Raw genomic sequence first — 26,489 nt, forward strand, 5'->3', positions numbered from 1 at the left:
AAGAAACAATTACATGACTACGTTCTGATCATATCATGTGGATATCTCACTTCTCTATTAGCAAACCAATGGAAAGTGGACAAAACAAAACAAGACCATCAAGACATCACGCTGCGGGCCATACTTACAGGAGGAGGCGGTCGACTCTCAGCCCATCCTGCCTGTGAAGGCCGACTGGGGGGCTGTACACCCTCATTGCTGCCCGCTGCCTGGGTGCTGGGACAACCAGTCCCCTTTTATAACTTTCAGGTAGCGGTGCTGATCTGCTAACTATTTATAGACATTAACTAAATTGAGTTCTATGTTGAGACTAAACACAGGACTGAGTCATGTTTCTTAAATATGTTTTTCATCACTGTCAAAGAAGCCAAATATTAGTAATATGAGTAGACACCAAAAGCTGATATTAACAAATGAAACAAAAATGAGTAGAAAACTAAACCATACTACCATCATGGGACGACAGGAAAGGTACGGGACTGATTAACATCCAAAGTCAACATTTGTTTCTTCAACTTGAACTCACCCTCACTGAAGTAAAATAATGAAATGTATAAAATACACACACAGCAGGACGACAAAGTTTGTAACAAAACAAGAATCCCTTCCCTGGGGAGGGACCCTCCCTGCTCCTGATTTCTCTCTCCAGATGCAACTACTTTCAATCTGGTACTGAGCTTGTTTCTAAACACCATGGTGCGCTCAAAGCGGCTCCTTCTTAGCCCCCAGACTGACGTTCTCCCGCACGAAGGAGTGCATTCCCACCCTTCATTTTCATCTTCATTTTCATTGCCCTTTTCAGTAATGGTGTAGAAAAGAGCCAGTTAGGGAGCCAAAGTTAATAAGGTCCCAAAATAAAAGTTGGTCAAGGGTACTGTATCATGCCTCTGAAAATAAAACCAAACACAAGAAAATTTATTTCTGTATAAATAACCATAGGAAATAAGTTTTGGAAATAGAATTTGTATTGGAAACCCAACTTCTGAGCAGACCACATGGTGTATCCCACCGCCACCGTGTCTCCTCAGCTGCGGACGATGGTCCCACAGCCACACGCTGCTGTAGAGATGAAGGCCAATGCTAAGCCTGTGTGTGAACACGTATTCCAGAGCACCTTCTTCCAAGTACAGTTTCACCAGGGGCAAAAACAGATCCTGTGGGATGTAGGCCAAAGGAAATGGCATATACCTTTCTCATAATTTGAGAATATGAAAGTGTTAAAAAGCAAAGTGCCTTTTTATTATACAACAAATTCAGGAGAAAAGCACTTTACAAGCTGGACACAACCTACTTGCCCGACAGTTCTGTCAGTCCCGTGTCACAGGGCTTTCTGCACCCCTGTGCCCCTGCGCATCTGCTCTGTCTACCTGGAATGTTCCTCCCTTCGAGGACCTCAAGTTCCTACCCTGCTTCCTCTTCAAGGCATGGCTCCAAGTGCATCTCCTCAAGGAGGCCTCCCAGCATCTCCCAAATAGCACAGACAGAAAAGTCTAAGCAGCATGAAAGTGGGGTGTATTATCTTATTTAACAGTCCCCCAAGCCATACAAACACATATATTTTCTGCCTCTCATACCTAACACCTACAGATACATGAATTCAGTACCAGAAATTTCTTGGCTTTTTCTCAGAGACTTTATTCAGGTCTCTACTCTCAAGGAGCCTAGAATGTTCGCTGTGGAGGCGAGGCTCAGCTGTATGAATACATGGTAAAATGTAAGAGAGTGTGTGATGAAGCTGTAAGGGTTCAGAGAAGCCACTGGTACACCTGGAGAAGAGTCTACAGACAACAACGCAGTCAGAAGAAGAAAACGCTGGTGAGACAGTCTGGAGAGAGGAGACAGACACACAGGGCGGATCCTCAAACATCAGGCCAAACGGTGAAGCTGGATGTGAGCAAGGCCAGCCCTCAGGAGTGCCAAGGGTGAAGCGACACAGCAAGATTGTCTCAACTCATATTCAAGTCTCCCAGCACTCCAAGATTCTACTGGAATTCCAGAAAGTTGTATCTGTCCATAAACAAACTCATGACGAAGTAGAAAACCAAAGGGTTGTCAGCAGACCAACTCTATCATCAAGGTCATGAAAGCAGGAACGGCAGAGAGGAGTGTAAGCCTAGACCTCTCTCCACAGTTTCCATAGAAAGGTATATCCAAGTGCCCATTCAACCTCTTTACGTGGATGTCCAATGAATACCTCACTCTCATGTTCTCGAAGTTCACCTCTGGTACCTCCCAACGAAACCTGCTCCGCTCACAGTCTTCCGCATATGCTTCAGTTAAGCATAACTCCATCCTTGCCACTCGCTTAGGTTAAAAGCCACAACTTCCCCTTCTCTCATACCACACACGTGCCCCCCAGAAAGTGCCAGAACCTGCCTTCTCACCACCTCTGTAACTTGGCGGAAGCCACCATTACATGCCGCCTAGTTTCCATTCACAGCCTCCCTGGTCTTCCCGCTGGGCTGTGCTCACCTCTATCTGTGCTTCTCCACAGGCTGGTGTCAACAGAGCAGCCAGACTGGCGGTTTCTACGGTAAGCCAAATCGTTTCTATCAAAGCCATTCAGGGGAGCCGGCTGTGCATCCAACTCTTGATCTCAACTCAGGTCATGATTTCGGGATCCTGGGACTGAGCTCCATGTCCACGCTCTGCAGAGAGTCTGCCCAAGATGCTCCCTCTCCCTCTGCCCCTCCCCCCATTCTCTCTGAAACAAACTCTTTAAAAAAAAAATTCGGGGGCGCCTGGGTGGCTCAGTCGGTTAAGCATCTGCCTTCGGCTCAGGTCATGATCTCAGGGTCCTGGGATTGAGCCCCACATCGGGCTCCCTGCTCAGCAGAGGGTCTGCTTCTCTCTCTTTCCGACCCTCCTCCCTGCTTATTTGTTCTTGTGCGCGTGCGCTCTCTCTCTCAATAAATAAGTAATGAAAAATTCCATGGTCCCCCTTTCTCTCAGAACAAAAGCTACCTTCCCTGCAATCACTGGCCAGGTCTTGCACGACAGGACTCTCCGTTAGCTTCACACTCTCCCGGCATTCTCCCCCTTCTATTCTTGCCCTCTCTGCGTAGGCCACCGTGGCCTCTTCGTTTGTCCTCGTGTACACACACACCGACACACTCTCCTGCCCCAAGGCCTCTGCATTGGCTGTTCCCTCTGCACGCAAAGCACTTCACCCAGACACCTACTTGGCTGGCTCCTTCCTTGCGTCTTGGTAAGACCCACCCTGACCAGACTATCTAAAATTATAACCGGCCTTCCCTTGCCTCTGCCACACACACTCCCTTCTGCTCCGCTGTCTCCTCCCAGAGCACTATCACCTCCTGCCATGTCTACCGTTTACTGTCGAATGGGGTAAATAAGGCTGTTTACACCCCGACCCCACTCCCTACCCCATTGTGTCATTAAGTATGGGGAACAAATGGTACCCGGCACCTCCTCGCCACGCTGCAGAGAGGAGGCAACCACAACCAGCACATACACGGAGAGTGGCTGTGGCGCATGCAACAAGAGGAACCTGGGGGAGACCTCCCGTGAGGCCAGTGGACACAGAGGACGGCAGAGGGTGACATGGCCATGATCAGGCTGACTCAGAACCTCACGCCTTGTCTGAAGAACAGCGGCATACACCACCCCCTCCTCCCCAGCTTCAGGTCAGTGGACGGGGTGACATTTGCCACAGAAGACTGTTCCCTAAACTGGACATGCTGCCTCAGGTGAGCCAGGGCTCCTCAGCACCTGTGGGACCCCACCCTCATACCCTAAAGGAGAGCCTGCCAGTCTACACGCTCCGCCCGCTGCCACAGACCTCCTGGAAGCCCTTTGGGTCAGGGAGGAACGGGCGGACCAGAGACCTCACTTCCATGATGCAAGAGGAAAGCCAAGCCAAGGACTGAGGCCAGTCCATCTCATCTGTTTAAAAAGAAACAGACCACTCAAGATGACCAGGTATTTGAATAAAACCAGTAAAACAAACCAACTCTGCAGGAAGGAGAAGATTCAGGAAAAGGAAGAGAAATAGGAGAGGCTTAAGAGATAATCATGAATTTGGAATAGGCTGTCCAAAAGGGAATAATTACAAAATACAAAAAACTCCTGGAAATTAAGATTCATCTTTTGATAGACAATCTACTACTACGTTATCCCCACTGGGTGGCCGTGAGCCACGCATGTGGCTCCTGAGCGTTTACCATGTGGCCTGTCTGGACAGAAATCTGTAGTAAGTGTCAAACAAACACCAAATTTTGAAGACTCAGTATGAAAAATACAATGTAAAATACCTTAGCAACTTTTATACAAATTTCGTATCAAAATGATAGTACTTTAAATGGACTGGGTTAAGTAAACTGTATTTTTAAAATTAATTTCACCTTTTTTTTTTTTTTTACTTTTGCTAACATGGCCACTAGAAAAATTTTAATTACATATATGGCCCATATTGTATTTCTACTAGAAAGTGCTGGTCTAGACTATACCGTTAAAAATATCACCAAGAATACAGAACAAAAAAAAAGAAGCAAAAAAATGAGAAAAGAGAAGTATCATGACAAAATAATCCAGAAGGACCAGAATTGACTAGTAGTTCGCAAAAAAGAGAGCAGAAAAAACAGAAGGAATGTTTAAATGGGTGTGAGTCTTCAAATGGAAGAGGTCCATTAAGTACAGACCTAAAGAAAAAAAATGATGAAAAAGAAACCACAGAAACCAAAAACTTCAGCTAGTGACATATTCCTGAAAACCCAGATTACCATGGTTGACAGGTTTAAAGGGATTCCAGAAAGGGGTGGGTAGGGGGAAGATCACCTGTGACATACAGACAGAGTTAAGGACAGATGTAAGAAGACTGCAAATCTAAAACTGTTAAGTGAGAAAATCAGGGGGTGGGATGGAAGCACAGGGACAGGGGTATCACAGAGCAAGGAGCACAGAGACAGCTCAAGTGAAGAGGCAGGTTCAGTGTGAATGAGAAACCAGCAGCAGAACTGAAATGAACAGCTAATGGAAGCCGTCCAGGGAGGCTGACAAGTCATACTTCCTAGTGCGGGGTTTGGGGGGGAGGCTAAGAAGCCCCCAGCCATCACGTGACCATCAAGAACTAGAAACAGAAACATATTATTTTCATGCTATGGGAGAAGCCATCAGAAGTACTAAACGTAGAAATGGTTAGGTGTGATTCATTCTGGGGATTGATATGAAGGGAAGGGCATGACTGCATGGCAGGTGACCTCTCCCCATCTTACGCCCCCTGATGCCACATGGGAGTGTACCACGTGCAAACAACTTTAAGAAGAATTAATCTGAAAGAAATAAAGTGGGAATAGCTGAAAGGGGTCTGGGTTAAGGACCAGAAAACCAACTAGAAAACACCAGCGGTACACAGAAGAACAAATCCTGGAAAAGTTATTAGTCCGGACAGTGTCAGCAGATCCAACAGACTGTTAGAGAAAGAAGTCAAAAGGTACACTGGGACAGGGATGGTGAATGAAGAGCATTACAGACCTCCTGCACAGAAAGCTTGGGAGGAAAACTGAAGAGAAGAAAGCATGCACACGAAGAATAAAATCTTACGGGTTTACACTGCAGTATTAGTGGGACACCCAAATGCATGAGCTCCACGACAGGACTTCTCACAGCAGATCACCTGGTGGAACTGAGAGGGTCTCTGACCCTCTGAAATGACACACAAATGCATGTCTACATGCGTATCAGAAGGGTGGGAGGTGAGGGGAAGAGGGCACGTGTCCACTGCTATCACCCAGTTCCCGAAAGGATCCACGAATGGCTCCATTTCGTGGAAAATACCACATGGATCTCAGGTGCAGGATCACAGCTGTCCATGTGGAAGCTGCCAGCATAAGACGGTTAAGAAGAAACGACACTATGCAACCCTACCATCAGTCTATCAAGGCAGACCATGTACAGAGGGAGCATGAGGACAGCTCGTGCACACACACATGGAAGAAGCTGGAGGGGCCTACGAGACAGGAGGCGAGAAGCAAGAGAGTCTGAAGGATCGAAAGGAAGAAAGCAAAGAGGCAGATGTGCAGGAGCAGAAATCTCAACCAGAAACAAGTCAATGCTGGAAGCAGCGTTTCCAGGAGATTCGAGCAGACACAAAACAGATCCACTGGGTAAAACCGGAAGTGGGTGGAGGAGAGAGAAGGGACAGAGATGAAAATTAACATCAACAGAGAAAGACAGTGGTATCTGACAGGTTTCCCTGAAAGAAAGAAGAGGGGCGCCCGGCCGGTTCAGTTGGTGCAGCAGGTGACTCTTGATCTCAGGCTCACGAGCTCAAGCCCCACACTGGATGCAGAGTTTACTAAAAAGTAAAAAATCTTTTACATTATTTTAAAAATTAAAAATTTTTAAAAATAAAAGAAAGAAGACTCCATGTGGCTATGGACAGAAAATAATTTTAAAATGCATATCCATTTTTCAGAATTTTGGACTTCACTCTTCAAAACAACTGAGCTCAAGTCTTGAACTAAACAAGTAATATAAACACCATCCAATTTTCAAGCCCTGCAGTAGCCTTCTGCACACAGGCAGACAAACCTCAAGTCCCGGGGAGTGCCGCAGGGCCAGCCAGCACTCATACAGGACCAAATCAGACACTGGGCACAGCAGTTTCTCAGTGGTAGGTAAAAATTCACTCAATATTCACTTCTACTGAAACTGCAGGTTGCTAGTTCTGAATGACATCCGTGCAGTGGATCCCTCATTGGAGACCCTTATGAAGCCGGCAGCACCCTCCGCTGGCTCCAACCTCTGTTCTGTGTTGTCCCCACCCAGCAACTGTCCCTGGGGGCCCCTTGCTTGCCAAGCCATGATGCCAGAAATTATCCGTTATGTTTGGGTTCTCTCCTGGTTCTTCCTAACTTTCTACAAATGGTATTCCTGATAATACCATGATCTTTTTTTTTAAAGATTCATCCATTCATTTGAGAGAGAGAATTTGAGGATGGGCGGGGGCAGAGGTGGAGTAGACGCTCCAAGCATGGAGCCTGACCTGGGGCTTGATGTCACAACTCCGGAGATCACACAACCTGAGCCGAAACCAAGAGTCAGATGCTCCACGGACTGAGCCACCCAGGCGCCCCATGATCGTTTTGTTATTAATCACTTTTCCGGGGGGGGGGGGGGCAACAGAATCATGACAATTTCTAACTCTTAGAATTGTTCTGGTATGTTTAAAACACTCAATATAGAACTGACATTCTATCTTTTAAACTTCCCTTATTTCTACAAAAAATTTTATTTGCATGTTATAATAGCATCACTCAAAAGAGTTGCATAGATTTTCATCAAATTTGAGGGCTATTTCTGGAGCGACTGAACTGAATATAAAAGGCTGTGACAAAAACAAAATTCATTTAGGGAGGCCTTCCCCAAGAGCTAAGCAGTTACACCCCAAAGCAGCCAGTAGAGAACATAGTAGAGATCCATCTGTCTGTCTGTCAGGGGAATATGACACATGTATCAAAACATGGAGAATCTGAAGAGCGTTTCAAATGTGAGATCCAAATCCAAGGTCACAAGAAGAAATGCTGGCTTGGCATGGAACAAATGCTAATCAAATGGAAGAATCCATCTGTACAATGGTTATCAGCTCTCTAAAATACAACAGGTGACCTATAGTGATAAAAAGCAACATCAACATCACCAAAAATTTTCTTTTGTTTTAAAATGGGAAACCTGGTTTAATTTTCATTACTGTATGTACCTGAATTTTATAAAACTATTTTGTTTTGAATTTGGTAGCTCAGAGTTCAGAGACTCTGCTAATTCAGAAACAACTATACCTGAATGAGGCTGTATTAGGCTTTCCAATGTATTTCTTTATAAACTGAACTGAAGCAACGAGATAATATTATTGACCTCGCCAAACCAGCAATTTAATCATAAACAGAATGAGTTTGTATTCCATTACTAAGCACCATGGTAATATCTCAAGATCAATGACTTCTATGAACAGCCAACAAGATTTTGACTTTCTAGTTAAATTAGTTATGTGAAAGCCATAATGACCATAGATTAATTTATAACTGCTATAAAAATAAGACTCCTTGAAGTGAAAGTCACTTTGTAGGCTGCTAAGTGACTTTTAAACAGCTGACAAGACATAATCCACTTTCGATATTAGGATGCTCACAGGTCTTCTGCAGTAGAAAGAAAAACTGCGAAGAGCAACTTATAAAAAATTTACCTTCTTTGAATTTCCAATTCCTCTTGTGATGGGCCATTTTGAACTTGGACAGGTAGTTGAGAATTTTGTCTAGGCAATGTTGGCCCTAAAAGGGAGGAAAACATTATAGATGAACATTATCTTTGTAGTTAGCTGGATGGAAGAGATAAAATCATGAGAAGAATAACATAAAACCATCACATATTTACAAATGTATCTTCTTTTTTTGTTTAGCAAAATAAAATATAAGCTTTACATAACACACAGCAAATGAAAGACTGCAACATAATACTGTCATCATCTCCAGAAGGCTTACTTGAAACAAATGGAAAACATCAACGATAAAGGAAAAATAAACATTTATATATGAAGAGCTTGAGGAAAACAAGTGTTCAATGAGCATCTGAATAGGAACCTGAGCTGGACGTTTCTAAGACAATGAGACATTCTCTTTGGGGTACTTATTCATGAAGTGAAGAGGGAGAACTTAAATGAAAAAATCAGAATTCAAAAACTCACCTAAATAGAACACTGGAAATGAAAAACAGGAGAGAGAGAGCATGAGAACCTTATTACTAAGATGAACGCTAATGCATTTAACAAATTTGCCCAATTTAAGCTGCCATTTTTATTTAATGGGTTGGCATTTCCAGCACTGGTGAAAACAAACATTTGCTAAACTTCTATATATAATTAACCTATTTATCTGAATTTTTAATGTAACATAGATAATCTTAATAACTTTTCATTTGGGGCTAAAAAAAAAAACAAAACAAAACACCCAAAATCAAAAACAAAACAAACAAAAAAAACCACCCAAAAGCCAAAAGGCTACGTTCAAACCAGCATGGTTCGGTCACAAGAAACTAATGACCATCCATTCCCACATACCGTATGCAATGCAGACCCATTTTTACCATCTTACAACAAATGCCACTAAATATGGGACAATTTAATGTCACTGGATATAAAAATTAAATGTGTCATGAGAGAAATAAATACTGGACCTAATACACAAAGCCTAGGGTTAAAACAGAACAATCTTGAAATCTAACCCAGTAAACAAACAGAATCCAGTAAACAAGTAAACCTAGAGTGCCAGTAAATGCCCCTAACAGATATTTTGACAGTGTTTTGTAGGCCGCTAGTACCAGAAACAAGTAAGAGAGAAATGCTTCTGTGTACTAACGTAAATTTTTGGTAACTCTGTGCCGTGCTAGGGAAGTAAACCTTGCAGCTAGAAGGATGAGGTTCGGGCAATGTTGGTATGGTACTGGCATATCCCAAATGTGGAAAAACAGATAAGTGGATCTAAACTTACCTACTAAATTTTTTCCTCATCTCTTTACCCATTTCTAGGTTATTCATGTAATTTGTCCTCTAAAAGACAAGTTACATGACAATTGCAGTGATGTATTTCATTAGATTTCCTAAGTCTGCTATTTTGAAAACCACATAAAGGAAATATAAAATATATTAATTCTAAGTCATCAGTAACAAGAACAAAAAATCAAAAAGCGTTTTAAGTTAGTGTTAAACACACACTTAAATTTTTGCATAAATGAAAAACAGAACTTGTCTAGTAAACAGGCTGGAATTCTTTCCTTCTTTTGGAAATGAACATACTGATGTAAAAACAGACTGTCATATTAAGCCATAAACTAATGTCTAATACTCTTAGAAGGAAAAGATGTCTTATCTCTTCCAGCAGAAGGGGGGACAAACAGAAGACTGGAAGTGGAAAGTAATCATGAAAAAATATAAACTAAACTATTTGGGGGAAGTATTTTTTATATCCAAAGTTACATTTATCCAAAAATATTAAATGTGAGCACTTAGCCTGGACAACTCATGAAACCATTCTGACTTAATTATTTTTTAAATTAATATTTGTTATTTAAGTGAAAAGCTCATACTGCTCAAATAATTAAACAGCTGGATGCCACGGGGTCAGAGAGATTCATCCAGCACCCATCCCAAAAAAGGACACCGACATACTGCTCACATGTAGCACAGGCATTTGTGACCTCCATAGTGATACTGACAGATAAAATTCCCCAATATAAATCTACCGATTTAAGTTTTAAGTCAAATACACAAATTCAAGAAAAGGGTGTCAAAATTTCAATTCAACCCTGATTTTGTACAACAGATTTAAAAAAAAAAAAGTTTGATTTAACTCAAAAAAAGTTTGGATGAGAAAAAATTATCTTTTAAAAACAATTTACAGAAACTGTTCTGGATTTTTTTTTTTTTAAGTTAAAAACTTAACAAATTTGTTTTAAAAGGAGGTTTTAAAAATGTGGAAAGTATTCTCTGGCTGGTGTCATTAGAAAATTAATTCACCACAAATTTATTCATGTAGCCGAAAGAGGAAAACGTTAAGGAAGACCCTTTTAACATGAGGGGAATTCTGATCCAAGAAAAGCTCTCCCGAGTGTATTCTACATGGTTCTTTGTGGTAACGGGCAGCTTGTCATTCCACACACATCCCCTCTCTGGTGGGCCGGAGAGGAGGGGCCTCCCCCTGGGATCTTCTCGCACCTGTATTTAGTCTAGTTGTCTTGTCTGTTTCTTCGCCATCAGTACTGTCAAGTCACAATAATGAGCACACTCAAACTCATGTGTATTTAAGAGAATGTAAATATACCGTAAGCACTGAATAGAAGAGTTCAGGGTCACTTAACTCCAGGGACACAATCTCATGTTTCCTTCTGGTTGGTCCCACCCACAGGAGGGTCTGCACATGAAGCAGCAACTAGGAGCAGTCAAGGCTGCCAGCTGCCGCCATGTTTTCTGGACTGTAACCACTACTTCACATCGGTCATAGATTCCTAAATGAGCATCTGTGTTCTCACAGAATGCAAAAAAAAGGCACTTTCCTATCCGGTGGGCACAAGACAGTATTCTTATGAGTATCCTGTGGTGGCTGATGGTTCTCTTTTGGGAAGAAGGAGAGGAGACACGTGAGCCTGCCGCAACCCTACTGTGATGTCATGAAGAATGGTAGCTAATTTGGAGGGTTACTGTCTCTGTTTTATTACCAGAGCCGGAGACAAGGACTGATATTAATCTGTCCTGGCTAGAATTCATACAGCAGAGATGTGACTTAGTTTCTAATAAAGAAGATGTGTCCATGTCACTGATAGGTTCTCTATAAATGATGGAGAGCAGAATAGTGAGTGTGTCTCTCGAATCCAGGAATGAATGGCATTTCAGCTTGACTTAATACTGAGTTTTGGCTAAAGCACACTGCACCTGCTGTCACATTTTAATTTTCACAAATCTGGTTTCACACTTAGCCACAGACTGCTTAAAAACACAGGACTAAAAGACCAGGAGGTGTTATTATACACAATACAATCAAGTGTAAACTTAGCAATGTGGTAATTATATTATTGTACACAGTTAAATCAATTAAAGGTAATAATGGGGAAAATCTGCTTTTTTAACACATTATTTTACAACTTAAAAATTCACCTTTATTAAGGGCAAATCAATCCTCTCTGCAATTGGGTAAACTGTATCTACTACTCTGCATATGGAACTCAACATAGTAAGTAGCAAAGTACAGAACATCAGAATGAACTAAAAAAAAGTCCTAATAACACCAATATGAATAATAACTCATGGCTAGTTCAAAAGGTGGCCTAGAAGAACCCCCAGGAGGAGGCCGAGAGAAGCATCGCTTAGAGTCACTGATTAAACCCTGGGAAGCAGGGAGTTAGGAAGACCAGCAGCAGCACAGGCTCACTGATGGGACCGTGTCGCCCGGAGCAAGCCGAAAATGGAACTTTAGGTGATTAAGAAATACACCAGAGTTTTTATTTTTGGAAATTTTATAACACATGCTTCTTTGCCTCTACCAGCAGTACATAAATTTTTAAATTCTAAAGAATTAGGTAAAGAAACAATATCAGAAATACTGAAGAACCACATCAAAAACTGAGTCACATGGATAAAGTACACATACACGGCTGAACTGTTTATATAAAATTTTAGCAATATTAATACTTTATAATTATATGTCTCATAGAACAACTGGGCCAGTCAAGGTATTACAGGAGTAAAAAAAAGATCTATATATTAGGAGTCAAAAAAAAAAAAGTTCTAACACTTACAAGTCATTTTTTGAACTTGGTTTTCCAAACAGAAGGTTTTAGAATCAAATAAGGATAAAAACAATTCAGAGGAAGGTGTGCGTGTTTCTGTGTGTGTTCATGTGTGTGTGCACGCACACACAGCTCTATCCTCGTGTAAGGGCAGGAGCACGCACCTAACTGTGACTCGGGGCAGCTAAGGGACGTCTCCTGCTTGCGCATGTGAACACCACATAGGTGTGCGTACGTATGCACAAGAGTGCAAGAGCACTCTGTGAGCCCAAGCTCATGCCTCACCTACTGCAGGAAGAAGGCGGTCACTGAGGAGCCAGAAGCAGCAGTGGCTTCCACCCACCTCGAGACACATGTGCCTACAGCCTCACTCGGGTGGAGCAAACGCTCCCTTCGGATAAGACACATTCACAATCCTCGACACATACTGAGGGGCATGGATTCTGTCCCTTCTGTTTTAAATTAAAAGACTGTCTCAAACAAAATAGTTGAAAACAAAAACGAACAAACAAAAACCCCTCTTGCTCCCGTGGCAAGAACTGCGGAAGAACTCGCTGGAAGACCCTCACCCTGACTACGTTCTAAGAATCCAACTCAAAAGCTGCCCGAATCACTACGTGAACCACGACAGATAGAGAGCACGACATAAAACGGGAGCTTGCTGGATACCCCGAATACCACAAGCCAGACTATGGCCTACGGAAACAAAAGTTATGGAAATGTGCAAGTAGTATGTACCACAGCTTGAAAAAGGAATGTAAACATAATGTTGCTTACCACAGAAAATACATCGCAAATTAGTGCTGTCCTGGGTAGCAGCAACCTTGCTCTGGGCTGCAACAGACACCTGGTGTTAGAAGCTTCAAAGGACAACGGGGCCGTCTGAAGAACTTCACACAAACTAAAAGGTGCTTTCAAAGGTTCAAAATGTTTTTATACATACGTCCTATCTAGATCCTCATTCTGGAAGCTCTGTAATTTAATAAAAACGTATCTTCTTTAATATAAACTTTAAAAAAGAATTTTTATGTGTAATCTTATTTGTGGAAAAACCCTGTAAGAAGCCCCAGACCAAATGATGCACTTCTAGCTTCTTTCTGGAGTTAGACAATCAGAGAGTGCAATCAATCCACATTTCATAACCATATTTTGAAAAGTAAGTGGAACTAAGGTACAGGAGGTCAGCTTCCATAGCTGACTTAATTTCACAGTATCTACCCTCTTGAGCATTTAGAAGACTTTGCAGTTGAAAAAAATTCAGGGGAGACACTTAAGATTAACTTAACCTAAGAAGAATTCATTTCTACTAGTTGAAAAAGACAAAAGTCGTTTTAAACAGCCTATAGCAATTAAAGTGTTTTATAGTCATTGATATAAATAAGAGTATCTTCATTGCACTCTGAAAAAACATCAAAACTATTCACTGTTTTACCAAGCCATATTTAATCATTCCTTCCCCCCCCAATATGTTTATATACTTGACAAAATATCTTACTAAATACACATGGCCACTTCAAATAGCCATTTATTATTTAGGCTACCTACATTAAAATTTACCCTAAGTATTAATGAAGTAAATTCTCTTTAACAGAAAAAAACTCAGTGAGAAGAAGGTGCTAATTTATGAAAAGGGGAAGGGCTTATATAAAATCACTCAAAATTGGGATGGGAAAAACAAAATTAAAAATTTTCTTACTATTACATTAGTGACATTTGTAACTTTGTATCAATAATTTTCTATAAAATTCCAAAGAAATTCTTTTCAGCGTAGGAAAGATTTTCTTTTTCCCTCAGTATTAGCCAAAAAACAATGAACAGATTAAAATATACTGACTCAACAAAGACTGCATAAAGGCAAACAAGACAGTATTTTAGATTTCCCCAAACTGTATTCTTTAAATAATACAATTTATGCTAACTAAAAAAGTTTACATAGAATCAGAACCAAACCAATTTAAAGACCATACATCTGAAAATGGCAATAAATCTTAAATCAGAATTTTAAAAATCATTTTTAGATTAGATTTAATATCATCCAATTAAGTTTAAACCTTGCTTTAAAAATATTACATACAGCAGATATTTTCAAACACAAAATAAATAAGATTGAGAAATGTCACCTTTGCTAAGTACTTCCAACAACCCTGTCTATTATTATTATTATTATTATTATTATTATTATTAAAGCCGCATGCACAACATTCACTGTAATGACAGGAGAGAGACCACAGGCATACATGTAACATGTCTACCAATCACATCATTTCAAAGGAGACAATTTAGGAAATTTTCAATAGTTATATTTTAAGTTTAAACTTTAAAAGATTCTGTCTTACCAATGTCTACAAATGACTACTCCTGTAAGGCCTTTATTAATAAACATGCCTGGTCTTCAGGTTTTACCCTTCTGTTCCTTAAATTCATGTTTAAAGGGAAAAAGAGTAAGGAAAATATAAAAACTTACAAGAAAGCCCTGAGACAGGATCTTGCCTCGGACAGCAAAGCGCCTGCCAGGCTGCGCTGCCAATCACACTGGCTCAGCCATCTGACCACTGCTGGAATGCAGGGAGCCCATGCAAACCTCACGAGACCCCCCCACTCACCACCAGAAACTCCCACTCTTGTTTCCATTTACACCTGCTAAGCACCACTCTCACACGCGGTATCTTAAGGCATCTTTCTACGGACTTCCACTGCTCACCACTGCATCAAATACTGCTCTCCGTCCTACCGCAGTGGGCACTTCCTGCCAGATGCTGATGCCACTCTGTCCAAGCTCAGCTGGGGGGTGGGGGAGGGTGGGCAGTGCAAGAAGCAGCAGTCACGGCCCCGACCAGGCAGGCGCAGGGATGGGACGCCCGCGGCAGGCTAATGGTCAGCGTGAGTGCCAGTGCTCCACACCCCCCCCAGAGACCCCGTCTCTCCAAGTCAGCCACAGGACTCATCAGGCTCGGCACTCAGACGAGCATGGGCCCTGCAGGAAAGTACGCACCGAGGAGGTTAAGATGCGCCAAACTCACAAGATGTAGCATCTGTACCGGACTTCCGGAGAAGCAAAATGAGCTCGTCTATCAGCCGCTCTCCCCGAGACAGTTCTGTCATGGGGGTGCCCACCACTCCCCTCAGGGGTTTGGTCTGAGCAGCAAGAAGGAAGCAGCCTGGGTGAAGCGACAGTGGCGACCGTGCCGGGCTGTTTGCATCTTATCAGTACAACATGCTCCCGCCAGACAGAATCACAACGGCAGACCGTCGGCTACAGTCCCCGATGCTGCTGGTGGTGACGGGGCTATTACCCCTCTCGACCTTTTTTCTGAGCGGTCAATGAGATAATGCTTGCTTAAAGCTGGTTTTACTTCAGTTTGCTCTCCAGAAAACCATCTGTTGAGGGGGCACGTCCATCACCAGCTTCCAAATGAGCAGCATTCGTGCTCTGACCATCAGTAAAGCCCCCAGGTGTGAACCACATGACCGCGACGTTCTACGACATACGTTTTAAAAGGGAACGAAAGCAAATGTGTGTGTCTGTGCTAAGGTGTCAAGAACAGAACAGAGGAAGACACTGCAGTGGTGTGGCTGCCTGCAATGAAAAAACAAAACCAAACAAAACCGGGCAGCGTGGGCATGCCGGTGGTGCAGCCACTGCTGCGGAACAGGATGGAGGTTCCTCAAAACTTAAAAAAACAGAGCTACCCCACCATCCAGCAATTCTGCTTCAGGGCATATATCCGAAGGAAATGAAAACAAGATACCCAAGAAACACCCGCACCCCTATGTCCGCTGCAGCCTCAGTCACAACAGTCAGGACGCTGCAACAACCTACTGTCCGTCCACGGATGAACAGATCAAGAGGATGCAGTGTGTGAGATATTCTATTCTGGAACCTTACGGAATACCACAAGGGTGTATCACTCAGCAGTAAGAAGGAAGGAAATCCTGTCACTTGCGATTACATGGATGGACCCTGCAGGCATCACGCTAAGCGGAATGAGCCAGACAGAGAAAGACAAAGACTGCATGGCATCACTCGTGTGTGGACTTGAACAAACAAACATACAGAAACAGCAGAAAAGTGGCTGCCAGGGCCTGTGGGGGAAAGGGAGGTAAACAGAGGTTGGTAAAAAGGTACAAACTTTGAGACATAAGATGCATAAAGACCAAGGCTCAAATACACACATGGTGACTGTAGTTGACAGCACTGTACTGTGTAACTGAAATGTGCAGACTCACCAACAACACACATACACGCAGATGAAGATGATAGATGTGTTAATTAACTGGATGGGAGGGATCCTTCCACAATATATGCTATATTGGGTCATCATGACATGTGCTTTAAATATCTTGCAATTTTGTTCGTCAATTATACCTCCATAAAGCTGAAAAAAAGACACATACAGACATATACGTGGGTCTCATTCTGCAGGACCCCGTGCCAGCAGACACAAGAATCACAACAAAGACCAAACTGTCCAGAGTAATGGTGTTTTTAAAGGGCATTTTAATACATTTTCAAAAAATGTTCATATTTTCTTTTAAAACACACACAGTTTTTAGTAAAAGAAAATCTTTATATATCTCAGGAGTGTCATGGATCTCTAGCGACACATGAAAAAACGCCAACATACAAACTTCTCTCTCGTGTTGTTGTGCCAAGTCACAGGGAAACTGTACAGGTGATGGGGTTCCCCTGCCCCTTCGATTCTTGAATCCTTCCCCAACTTATGGCCTCAAGAAACATTTTATTCCTTTCTCAGCAAGTGGAAGATGGCTGCTGACAGCTGACAGCCTGCGGAGAATTCCTTATAGGCTTGAACTGCAAGAGTCCCGACGTGTCCCCAGCCCACATCTGTTCTTACACCATTTATCTTCAGCTGTGGAATCGACGACTCTGCCCCCAGCTAAAGAAACCGTTAGAGTCAACCGGAATGTACCAGCCTGCCACATCCCGACACTCATGAAGGGGAGACTGACCCACATCCCATGCTTACTTCCCTGCAGGGCCCCTCGGCCACCACGGGCACCAGGATGCACATGCAGAGTCTGGCAGCAGCTACTTTAACAAGCAGGATCTGCCTATTGCCAGAGCCCGTGCTCTATTCAGTGACACAGACCAGAAATCCAGGGCCCTGCTCACCCCTTCCTTTTCATTACGACTAGTGAACCTACTGCCAAGCCCTTCCTGTCACCTCAAAATCCCTCCCTCCACACAGCCTCCACTGCCCCGTGACCTCTTGTCCAGCCAGTGGTTTGCAGAGGGATGCACTTACCCCAGAATGCTGACCACACACAGGCGTGGGAAAGAAAACACCAGCACTTCTATTTCTATTCATTTTTCTCTCAGCTTTTTTTTTCTTAGGTTTCATAATGTATGCAGTATGTCAACACCCAAGTACACACACTTAAACCAGACACACACACAAGCAGGGGATCAGCTCCAACACTCACGGACCGCTAGCCCTGACTGTGACGGCAGCATCGCCTCACGAAGCTGCCCATTCTGCTCTCAGTACAACCTCCTTCCCTACAGCAGCCAATGAACCAGATCAACTCGCCTCCCTCCATAAACCGTCCTCAACTGCTTCCCACTGGTCTTCAACTAAACCTCAAACTCCAGGACCCTCTCTCTGTGATATGACCACTGCCTCCGTCATCCAGTTCACACCGTCTCCCCAGGCTCCAGGCATGCCAGTCTTCCTACCTTCTGGATGGGCTCGCCTGCAGCACCTCCCTCTGCCCGGCCCCCTCCCCAACCCTCTTCCCCTGCCCAAGCCCATGCCCTCCTGCCCACAGTCGTCTTCCCCTGGGTGGCGGGAAGATTTCCTTCTGCAGTAACTAGAACTTGCTGATAGTCTACACTCAACGTGAGTTCCCATCAGGCCCCTACGATGAGGACAATCATTACCCCCCTTCACTAGGAGTTTTTTTCCCCTACTTCAGGTTTTAGCACCCATTTTCTCCTGTTAGCCACTTCAAAAAATCTGAAAGGATATTATAAGCATGAATATAAATTAGGTAATTATCAAATTATCTAAGAAACTTAAAGAATCTGTCTGAGGACTTAGGAGAGAGGTTTGAGTACAATATTATAATTAGGCAAAGTGGTCCAAACTTCTACTTGGGTGAGAAACAGACCAAACAGGCCCACAACAGCCCACAACACTGGGACCAGCTGGGGAAGAACAACCAAGGCACCCAGCTCAGCGGGGAAGGCTCACTGAGGCACCGGCAGGAACACAAGGACACCTCGGATCATTTCTCAGAAAACTCATACCATCTCACTCCTTTATCCAAGTAGAAGGAGCAGAAACACTGTAACCAAGAGAAGTGTTTGCACTCTCACCATACAACAGAGACTTTCAAAGACCCTGTCTCTTCGTTTCTACTTTTACAAGACAAAAAGAATTAAGAGAATCAAAAAAGGTATCAAGTTTCTAAGTGAATGCTCTTGGATGTGGAAAAAAATGAAGGCAGGGCAGCTGTGGGCAGGGGAAACCAAGCCTGGGGACAAAAGATGACGTGGTCAGAGATTTTGCGAACCCGGTCAAGTGCTTCCTCTGTTTGCATTCAGCTCGGCACACACTTCTGCTGCAATCCACCACGGTTTAACAGGTTGAGTTTTTTTTTTTAACTAAAGAAATCTGCGGAAAGCTTTCTGCTTTGCTTTTAAGCTCTTTACTTTAAAAAAATGCTAAGATTCGGTCATTGCATTCACCATACACCTCGGCCCAACAACTTTAAAATAAGAAAGCCATCTGCTGCAACGTGAGAGTCCCACTGGCACAACTTAGCACACCTAGACGTGTGACACACGCGTTTTATTACGCTGGACTTCTCACAGTGCTATGCGTGACCCACGCTACAAGACAGCTGGAACCGTGAACAAAAGCCGGTCACAAAAGAGCACGTATCGTCTGGTTCGACGTACAGGGAACGTCCAGAATAAGCGAGTCTCCAGAGAGCAACTCCATGGTCACCAGGAGCAGGGAGGGGTGGTTGTGGCTGCTCCAGGCTGGGGGGCTGCTTTCCTGTGTGACTGAACTATCTAAGGCTGCCGGCGGGGACAGCGGCTCAACCCAGTGAAAGCACCGACCACTGGGCCGTACGCCTCACACAGGGAAACGCTGTGCGAAAGCTCCAGAAAGCTGTAAAGGAAAAATACAGTGCCACGGTGGCTTTGTGTTCTTTATCTCAAAATCGTTTTTAACACAAACTTGAAAAGTATTTTGACCCCTATCACCTTTCCCTTATGGAAAATATAAAAGGTGATTATGTCCGGATGGTAGGATTTTAGGTTTTTTTTCTTTCTTCTTTATGTTTTTCTGCACTGCTTAAATTCTTACAATAAGCACACAACTTTTCAATCATTAAAAAACAACAACAACAAAAAAAAAACACTTATCTTCCCCTGAAAAACAAAATGCTGTGGAAATCAGAGTTCCATTAGCAAGAGCTCTGGCTGGCTGAGGGCTCCCCTGACTCTGGACTTAGATCAAAGAAAAGGACACAAATGATGAAGGAAGGGACCCGAACAATGACACCAGGATGACCCCAAGGGTCTGGACGGGCTACAGGGCTAGGATGCCCTTTCCAAACTCGAGGGCTGGTGTGGGAAGGTCCGTGGCAGTGCCCCTGCCAGCAGGAATCAACACCGAAGGAGTTTCTCAGGTGGTGCCTCTGAATACCCATGTGCTCGTCGGGATGGCTCATCCCAGTGACACCAGGACAGTGGGCTCCCTGTCCATGGGGCCCAGCGCCTGGCTCTCATCTCTGCACAGGAACTCCAGCTACTCCAGCATGGAGACCAGGAAGCAACTTCTACCGAAAACCACATCAGGCAATTAATACTTACAACGAACGTACCCAAATTTACTTTTTGAAACTCAAAAAGAGGTAAAGTTTTATTAAAAGGATAGTTTGGTTAAATACATAAAATACAAAATAAGCTGGGCTTGTTCACGTGGTGCAGGGTTTACTGCTGGGGCTGCTGGAGGGGGTGGGAGGGTGGGAGGGACAGAGGCAGAGGGAGAAGCAGACTCCAGGCCGTGCAGTGAGCCCGATGTGGGACTCGATCTCAGGACCTTGAGATCATGACCTGAGCTAAAGGCAGAGCCTCAAATGACTGAGCCACCCAAGCACCCCATTACTCTCTAAATAAACTGTCTCATGAATAGTGGTTAGCAGGCTATAAACTCGGCTGCCTATTCAAAGTTAAATAAAGTTAATAAAGTGTTACTCAATAAAGTACTTCTTTTTCAGGAAAATTGTACACTAAATATCTACCTTTTAAATTTTATATATACATATATATATATTTTTTTTTAAAGATTCTATTCATTTATTTGACAGAGATCTCAAGTAGGCAGAGAAGCAAGCAGAGAGAGAGGAGGAAGCAGGCTCCCTGCTGAGCAGAGAGCCCGATGCGGGGCTCGATCCCAGAACCCCGGGATCATGACCTGAGCCGAAGGCAGAGGCTTTAACCCACTGAGCCACCCAGGCGTCCCTTAAATTATATTTTTAATATTTATTTTAATCTTTAGGTTTCTATTATTCTACTTTCTTCATTAGACATTTTTCATGTTAAATCTGAATCTTTTAACTACTCACCCTCTAAAAATGAGATGTAAAAGCAGCAGCAATTCATTGTTTACAAACAAAATGGGGGTTGGGGGGGTCTTCAGTACCAGCAAGAGCCTGGAAGGAAACACCATGAAACGCCAGAACTGCCCGCGGGAGCCCAGGGTCCCTGCAATGTGCTGTGTGACTGCGGAGTTATGGCCTTGTACTGTCTCCTCAGAGTTAGCGGTCTGCCTCACCAGACTTGAAGACGCTCAGAGGTAACATCTGTGCCATGTTCACATCCTAGTGTAAGCAACCAGCACGACCAGCTTGGCACGGAGTAACTGATATATTTGTTTAGCTTAGGTGATTTTTCACAGAATCCACCCAAATTAAAGAGCTTGTAAAAGGTACACTGTGTGCTAGCGGTCATCTAAGTACCTTTACTTCAATCCATCTAAATGATGCAAATGGGTAAGATGAATATGAGAACAAATCCATCTGTACATAATTTTACTAAAAAGGAGAGATACATAAGACCAAAAATATTTAAACAAAAGTCAGGGAAATAAAACTTTTTTTAAATTAAAAAAAAAAAAAAACCTTTGTGTGGATGTATCTGAAGTTTTTAATGGACTGTAATGTTGGGATCCCACGAGCCTCCAGGAAAGAGGGAATTCTTTAAAAACAAGGAAGCAGCCTCGTCCACAGCCACTTCCCAACACGAAGAAATTCAGGTGAGGGCAAGTCCTTTGCCCAGTCCTTAGGACCAAGAGCCATCAGAAGGCAGGGCACAGGAGCAACCCTTCAAGGGAGGCAGGACCACAGAAACTAGAGCTGTCCCGAGAAAGGCAGTCTGGCCATGCATCCTCTTACCATGTACCCTCCTAACAAGCTTACCCGGAGCTTGCTTGTAAGCAAACCCATACTCCACACACCGGCTGCCATCGCTCTTCATAGGAAGGTCAAGTGCATGAGAAACACCAGTGGGAAGTCTAGATAACACTTGCTCAAAATCATACTTTACTGAGTAGAGGGGAAGTTTCGGCAGAGAAATAAAAGCTGCACTAACAGACAAGGTGGGATCACCAAAGTCCTGAACACCCCCACTTCGGGGGGATGCGATACTCAAAAACAGAACCACACTCTGCAAACAGAAGCAGATGTGTTTATTTACAAGTGAGGAGATGTCATTCAAGCCGAGTTCCCCAAAGAACAGCATGGATCCCGCTGGAGTGGAAAAACAGTTACGGCTTCCTGCGAACAGAATTCTAGACGCGCTGACATCCACTCATGGAAATAATGCTACCAGGTACTACTACTGCATTAAATACACTTGAGAGCTGTTTCTAGATCACATCTTAGTCCAAATTAGCAGGCGGTAGGTCAGCAGAGATGCTTTGAGTAACTTGATCTGTTTGTGCTAAGAGAATCTGCTAGTAAAGACTAGCATTGTCACTAACTTTGGTTTTGCCAAATTTATTTATTCAATCCAGAAATTAAAAGTTTAAAGTGTTCTGAGAAAACACGAAGTTCCTCAGTGGTGAAAGCAGCAGCAGAAAAAGCCGCAGCCCAGGATGCAGGGTGCTGTTTGCTGAATGTACAGTCCAGATGGGCCAGAGCCCGAGGACCAAGAGCCACATGAAGGAGCTGCTTTGTTCTAAGAACAACAGAAAGCAAGCAGAACGCTATCTGGTGCCCACGACAGCAGGACTGCGACAATCTACCGTGCCCCACATCAATGCAAGGTCCCCCCCAGCAGTACTTGTGAAGAGACCAGAGATCCACTTCCTGGGAATTAACGTCACTCATGCAGTCGACATCTTCAAATTGGGATGTACGCTTCTAAGGCTTAAATATATGAAGACTATGGACTCTAAATCTGAGTAAGAAAAGGTAATTCTTGTGTTTAGCACAGCATTACCACAGTAAAGACCAGGACGGTATCTGCAAAGGAAACTCCTTACTATAAATGCTTTTCTTCCTACGTGAACGACACTGTCAGAACCAAATACTCCCGAAAATTTCCAGAAAACAGAAGCCATTTGTTTTCTGGTGTGAATTTTCTCAGAAATTGCAAAAGCCCACAGAAACAGCAGGTCTACCTTATGAGAACACAGCTTGCTGTGTTCATTCTACCTCACAATCACCACTCTGTCCCTCTGGTGGGACATACGCTGCCAGGCAGACCTTTCTGACTCGTCTGTCTTCTCTACCCATTTCACAGCCTCTTAAGGTCCACAATTTTGAATTACTCATTTTTGTTTCTCTCATAACACGTAACACAGAACCTTATTAGGACTGTAAATAATTCAGTTCCCTGTGGCTTTTCTTCTTTAGATCATGAGACCCACCTACCTCTTAGGAATTTTCTATGGGTTAACGAAGCACTATTCTTTATACGATACCAACTTCAAAGATACCACTATCTAACACCATCTTCAAAAGACTGATTAAAATTTTCTGTCTTGCCTACTAGAACACAGAAACAGAAATGCCCAATGTTCACTCAGAGACAGCAATGTACGCAAGCTCTTTGCTGAATGCAAACACAGACAAGCCACAATACACCATCCCACCTACAGACCGATACAGGGCAGTCTAAAATACAGCTCTAAGAACAGCGGGGCAGCTTGCTGCCCCTGTGTTGTGACTGGTCTCAGCAGAGAAGTAGGTCCTGCAAGTTAGTTCTCACCATCAATGAAGAGCAAGGTGGAGTCTGTTCTATTAGAGCTGCTCCCTACTCCCTACATCCTTATTTAAAGATGGAAAAATCTAACAAAACAGGTAGCAGAATTTCTGACATCCAGCAAATACTTCTCCAACTTATGGGCAACAAACAGGACTAAATTTCAGGAACACAAGTAAAGGGACTATGTAATTACCACTCTGCTGCAGTAAAATGTGCAAATAATTGAGGATGACATCCCAGATCACAGCAGCGCCACTCATTAAATTTTAAACTGTCTGTAAAGTAAGCTGAGAAACATCATCCCCAGCCAGACCTGAGTCAGACCTGACAAGAGGTCCCACCACCAGAGAAGCAGAGAAACAAGAATGACAGGCAGAGAGAAGAGCGTGTCTGACAACAAACTTCAGGCAATGGGCACCTTCCATAAGACTATGACATGCAGATTCAACAGAAAAGTCTTGTCTCTTGTAGTCATTCAGTCACATCCTTCTGCAGCAGGACCAACTACAAGTCCGCAACGTAAGACTAAAGCCACGCCTGTGAACAATGCAGTGTCAGACCCGAGTCATAGCCACGCTGAAGCGCTTTCCCCGAACAGCTAGCGATCTGGAACTTCAAAGTCTAGAAGCAAATATTTTCAAGTTCATTTATTACAAATCATTATCTCCGGATTATAGAAACATGTAATTCAAATATTAGAACATCACTGTGGAAATCACAAGAGAAGTCACAAACACACCAATGAGAAACCAGAACCTGAACTTCTAAGAGGCAGCACTCACACAGCCACAGGGATTACTAGTGTTGGAGAGAAGATGGTTCCAAATCTATTGCTGGGCAATATTTATACCTGCAGCAGGGAATAGACCCCCATTCTCCCTGCCGCTGACAGGTGGTGACAATCCAGACAGGAGTGAGGTCTGCGCTCTGCCCACTCTGCCCACTACCAGACAGGCCCAGCCTGGGAGTCATCCTGATGGGAAGGACAGAAGACGCAGAACAGAGGGAAGAATAATGACAGAAGAAAGGCTTCTCTGTTACAAGCAAAGCTAGGCTTATCTTAAAGACACAGAGTCTTAAAGAGTTAGAAAATATGGAATCCTCAATTGTCAACCACTAAGAAGACAAGAGCTCTTTACTAGGCTGCCTGGAAAGGATAAAAGCCATTGGAAATTCTCTCCTCAGTCAACAGTGCCCCTGATGATTAAGGAGGGCAATCATCCTCAAAGGTTCTGGTCCCGGCCCCCTCATACTCTTAAACATCATTAAAGACCCTGAACAGCTCTTGTGAAGCTAAGTTATAGTTATAGTGAGTTATATATACTGTTATTTGCTGTATTAAATAAACAATAGTCTTTCAGTTTTAATTTCTAGTAATTCATTTTAAAAACAATTAATTCTTTTCCAAAACAAAATTATTTCCCAAATAAAAAATATTAACTATCAGGATGACATGGCTTTATATTTTTACAAATCTCTTTAATGTTTGGCTGAGTGAATACACCTGGATTATTTTATTTGCTTTTGCATTCGGTACATTACAGCACCTTGTTTTGGCTGAAATGTAGGAAGGAAAAAGGAGTGCCATACAGACTCCCTGGAAGGGTCTAGAAGAGGGTCCTCAAGGATCCCTGGAGCACACTTCTTAAATCCTGAGTAAGGTCTTTCAACTCAAGATTTCTGATGCTGCGGGTGGCTTGGCCCAAAGAAAATGAGAATATAGAGAACAGTTAGATGGAGACCACGATCCAGGGACGGCATCGCTTCTTGGCCTTTTGGCTAAGATCAAGTGCAGAATCCAGGGATGGCATCAACCCCTCCGATGACAAGGGGACGAGGAGGGCATCTACAAACCACTAGTGGAAGCTACAAGGTAAACACTCATTCACATTGTCCTGACCAAGAACTAGCAACAGAGTAATTCCAAGTATGACTCACCACAAATAATGGAGGATAAAGCTATCCTGAACAAATGAGAAGGATGTAATACCTTAGTGTGTATCACTGGCACTAATCCAGTCACTTTCTAGTCCCAGAACTTCAAGATAGCTCTTGCAGGTGAGGCCAAGGGAACAGAACCAGCGAGAGGCAGCCTTCCAAGGGAATCTGGGTCTGGTGCACCCACTGAAAGTAACGGTGCCAACGTTCCATCACCCAGATCACTTTCCAGAAGCGCTCAGTGCCCCCTGGAAGCCCAGCTGAGAAAGGTAGAGACATGGGCAGGAAACTAAGGCTTGGAAGTATGATGGGTAAGACACAGGAACTAGAAGCCTGACTCAGCAGCTCCTGAGCTGTTTCACAGCCGAAAACCCTTTTATTACTTTAACTAACCCCCTTGGACCAGACGTTGGGAGCGAGCCTGTCCAAAGAACCTTTCACAAGTAATCAGACATGCAGCTGGTCATGTTTTCAGTTCAGGTCCTGGGACTATTTAAATTTTTCTTATTGGCATCTTGGCACAATCACATAATCACAAAAAGATCCAAAAATTCCTAAAATATCAGTAACAGTAGATCAGAATTTCTGATAGGTTTTAAGCAGAGTATCTCTACAAAGAGCTGGTAATTTTTAGTCCCAAGCAAAAAAGCTTAGTATTTGAGTTAGTGGTGTAACATCACCCATCACTAGAATGTATGGTGTACTGTTCTTTAGCTTTCCAAACCCAGGGAGATCCTCTCACAACTACTTTTTGTGTGGTAGTCTTGTGGGTAACAAACTGAAAATCACTGTTCTAACGTGAAAGAAATCATCCTCCACAGAATAGGACATACGCATGTTACACTGTTGTTAACTTTGTCAGTAAGTTACTGAACTGGGGCGCCCGATGGCTCAGTCTGTTGAGCCCAAACCAAGTCATGATCCTGGGATTGGGCCCAGGGAGTCTGCTCAGACTCAGCAAGGAGTCTGCTTGAAATTCTCTCCCTCTTCCCCTCTCTCTAATAAATTA

The 26,489-nt window shown here is 43.4% G+C and overlaps 1 protein-coding gene across 3 annotated transcripts in view; it reads right to left on the reverse strand.

Moving 5' to 3' along the window:
- Positions 1-26,489, reverse strand: part of ENAH (ENAH actin regulator) — a 130,042-nt gene that overhangs the window by 25,487 nt on the left and 78,066 nt on the right. For all 3 annotated transcript variants that reach the window (XM_080824300.1, XM_080824299.1, XM_080824298.1), the window contains exon 4: positions 8,204-8,288. In XM_080824300.1, the coding sequence (XP_080680426.1) occupies positions 8,204-8,288 (85 nt within the window). The remainder of the gene's footprint in view (positions 1-8,203; positions 8,289-26,489) is intronic.

This window comes from Martes martes (genome assembly GCF_963455335.1).
Source record: "Martes martes genome assembly, chromosome: 15".
NCBI lineage: Eukaryota > Metazoa > Chordata > Mammalia > Carnivora > Mustelidae > Martes > Martes martes.